Here is a 3,425-nt window from a genome sequence, read left to right as displayed (position 1 = left end):
GTCTCTCCTCAACCACCACCAGTGTGCAGCATCCACCTGGATGATGCGACGGAAGCCACAGTACAACGGCGCCAGTGCGTTGACAGTTTTCCTGTCATTATTCAGTAATATTTGACTGCACACTACCATGATTGTCCAGTCAGAATAGTATTCCATTGAGCCATGTAATAAATAACAAGTTCATACTGACAGTCCTTAAAGGGATATTTCCCCCAAAAATTCTGTCATTGCTTGCTCACCCTCATGTCGTACAGTTTGACTTTTTCCTTTTAGAAATCTCTCTCTCTCTCTCTCTTTTACCAACCTGAAAAATATTTAATTCTTGTTATGAATAGACCAGTCGTCCACAGTTTATTTTTGTTTTGTGTCTGCACAGTGATGAGCAGAAACATTGCCCCCTAGGCACGATAAGAGGTAATAAGAGGAAGTATTACCTTATCTAATAATAAATTGTGGTAAAGATCTCCAAACTTTGTGAGAAGTTTTGTCTGAGAGAGTCTTAGGTTGAGGCGGTGTTGATATTTTAAACTACAGTCATGGTCAAAAGTTTTGGCAGTGACATAAATTTTGTGTTTTGCAAAGTTTGCTGCTTTAAGCTGTTGTGGTGAGTACTACTGAGGTTAATCACTATCATACTAATTAGTAAGAGCAGACTGATTGCTATAAAATGAGGGAAGAAGCGCTTCCAATGATTGTGTTCTTCTTAGCAATGGTTACCTCCAAAGAAACATGTGCAGCCATCATCGCTTTGCATCAAAATGGCCTCACATACAAGGAAATTGCTACAAAGAATATTGCCAGCAAGCACCAGGACCGTCTCCTCCTGAGGAGTCAGCTACAGAATCGTGTCAGCAGCAGTGCAGAGCTTGCTCAGGAATGGCAGCAGGTTGGTGTGAGAGCATCTGCACGCACAGTGAGGCCAAGACTTTTGGACAACGGCCTGGTGTCAAGAAGGGGAGCAAAGAAGCCACTTCTCTCCAAGAAAAACTTCAAGGACAGACTGAAATTCTGCAGGAAGTACAAGGATTGGACAGCAGAAGACTGGTGCAAAGTTATTTTCTCTGATGAAGCTCCCTTCTGACTGTTTGGGACATCTGGAAAATCGATTGTTCAGAGAAGAAAAGGTGAACGCTACCATGAGTCCTGTGTTGTGCTAACAGTGAAGCATCCTGAGACCATCCATATGTGGGGTTGCTTTTCAACCAAGGGAGTGGGCTCTCGCATAATTCTGCCCAAAAACACTGCCAGGAATAAAGAATGGTATCAAAATGTCCTACAACAGCGACTTCTTCCAACGATCCATGAGCAATTTGGTGATGATCCGTGCATTTTCCAGCATGATGGAGCACCATGTCACAAAGCAAGAGTGATAAAGAAGTGGCTCGAAGATCATTACATTGAAATTTTGGATACGTGGCCAGGCAATCTCCCCGGATCTCAATCCTATAGAGAACCTGTGGTCAGTCCTCAAAAGGCAAGTGGACAAGCAGAAGCCCACAAATTGTGATCAACTCACAATTGGCAAGAATGGATCGCCATCAGTCAGGATTTGGCCCAGAAGCTAATATCCAGCATGCCAGAGCAAATTGCAGAGGTTATAAAGAACAAGGGTCAACACTGTAAATATTGACTCATTATATATTTTTTTGCCAATAAAAGCCTTTAAAACTTATGTTATGCTTATCATTGTTTTTCAGCATACCATAGAAACGTGGGGAAAAAAATCTACAAATACTGAAGCAGCAAACTTTGCAAAACACAAAATTGATGTCACTGCCAAAACTTTTGGCCATGACTGTACAGTATATTATAGACCTGAGAGTAAACCCATAGCCTGTGTGCTGCTACTACTGCTACTACTCATTTCACATGCAAAAAGGTTAGCCAATCAAAATGGAGGGTATTTCACAGAAGCTTGTTCTATTGTTAGGGTCAGATATAGTGAGAAAAATGGTCATGAGATACAATATCATGACTGTTTAGGTCTTAACTAATATTTTTTTAGGTTATGGTCTTCCTTACAGAAGAAACAAAATATGTGACATGCCCCCTTTAAATGTTGCACATCCACATCCAAAATTTTAATTAAAAAAAAAAAATCAATACTTATTTAAAAATATAAATAAATAAATAAAATATCATGAATGCTTTGTGCTCTGCAGGGATTTATGAAGATTTCCAGTTGCCTTATTATGAGCAGGTGCAATCAGACCCATCAGTGGATGATATGAGGAAGGTGGTGTGTGAACAGAAACTCCGACCCAGCATTCCCAACCAATGGCAGAGCTGTGAGGTTTGTGTGATAAACCTACCATTCATGCAATAATATGTAGCATTCACTTATATGAGTAATCTATTGAGCAGTATACATGGATTTCGTAAGGCTTTGAAGGTTGATATTACACAACTTATTACTTAATTTCCTTTTGAGAACATTTTAAAAGAACACAGTAAAAGAAAATGATCCTCATTGTAAAGCTATTGTAGTGTTTTCTGCCGCTGCTCTGAGGGATCACACTCAGTCTTGGGGTTTTGTTTCCAGAAGTTAGACTTTATTTCAAACTGAACAAAGCCGAGAAGTTCTCTGCAGAGAAAAATCTCCAGAATGTTTTTCTGCCTCACTTTTTATACAGTTTTGACTTTAAGGCATGGGGTATACAGTCATAGCGTTTTCCTTATACATACAATTCGATTCCTCCCTAGAGAGAAGGGGCCCCCAAGTCTTGTTATGGTAAAGAAAGAAGGCCCACTTGTATTTTTCCAGATGTTTCTTATCTGAGGGTCTGTATATTTCAGCTCTGCAGGCTTTTTTCCACACCCAGGCTTAATTATAATGGTTTTTTCTACACCCAGGCTTATGTGATTATAATGGAAGAATAACTGGATATATAAATGGCTAGATTCGCCTTGATTATACTTGATTAATTCATATTTTGATTAATAAAAATCTTTGACACTATTACTTGATTATTTGTGTTTAAAGAGATAGTGTAGTGTCGTCCGCCGCTGCTCTGAGGGATCACACTCAGTCTTGGGGTTTTGTTTCCAGAAGTTAGACTTTATTTCAAGAAGAACAAAGCCGAGAAGTTCTCTGCAGAGAAATCTCCTGAATGTTTTTCTGCCTCTCTTTTTATACAGTTTTGACTTTAAGGCGTGGGGTATATATTTCATACAGTTTTCCTTATGCATACAATTCGATTCCTCCCTAGAGAGAAGGGGCCCCCAAGTCTTGTTATGGTAAAGAAAGAAGGCCCACTTGTATTTTTCCAGATGTTTCTTATCTGAGGGTCTGTATATTTCAGCTCTGCAGGCTTTTTTCTACACCCAGGCTTATGTGATTATAATGGAAGAATAACTGGATATATAAATGGCTAGATTCGCTTGATTATACTTGATTAATTCATATTTTGATTAATAAAAATCTT

The 3,425-nt window shown here is 39.1% G+C and overlaps 1 protein-coding gene across 3 annotated transcripts in view; it reads left to right on the top strand.

Annotated features, from left to right (window-relative positions):
- Nucleotides 1-3,425, top strand: part of LOC107745259 (activin receptor type-1C-like) — a 50,496-nt gene that overhangs the window by 35,924 nt on the left and 11,147 nt on the right. For 2 of the 3 annotated variants that reach the window (XM_016559109.1, XM_016559107.1), the window contains exon 8: nucleotides 2,163-2,293. In XM_016559109.1, the coding sequence (XP_016414595.1) occupies nucleotides 2,163-2,293 (131 nt within the window). The remainder of the gene's footprint in view (nucleotides 1-2,162; nucleotides 2,294-3,425) is intronic. The other variant, XM_016559108.1, reaches the window with a different exon arrangement.

Source organism: Sinocyclocheilus rhinocerous, unplaced genomic scaffold (assembly GCF_001515625.1).
Source record: "Sinocyclocheilus rhinocerous isolate Xijiao unplaced genomic scaffold, SAMN03320098_v1.1 scaffold887, whole genome shotgun sequence".
NCBI classification, from domain to species: domain Eukaryota; kingdom Metazoa; phylum Chordata; class Actinopteri; order Cypriniformes; family Cyprinidae; genus Sinocyclocheilus; species Sinocyclocheilus rhinocerous.
This window is presented reverse-complemented; position numbering and strand designations above follow the sequence as displayed.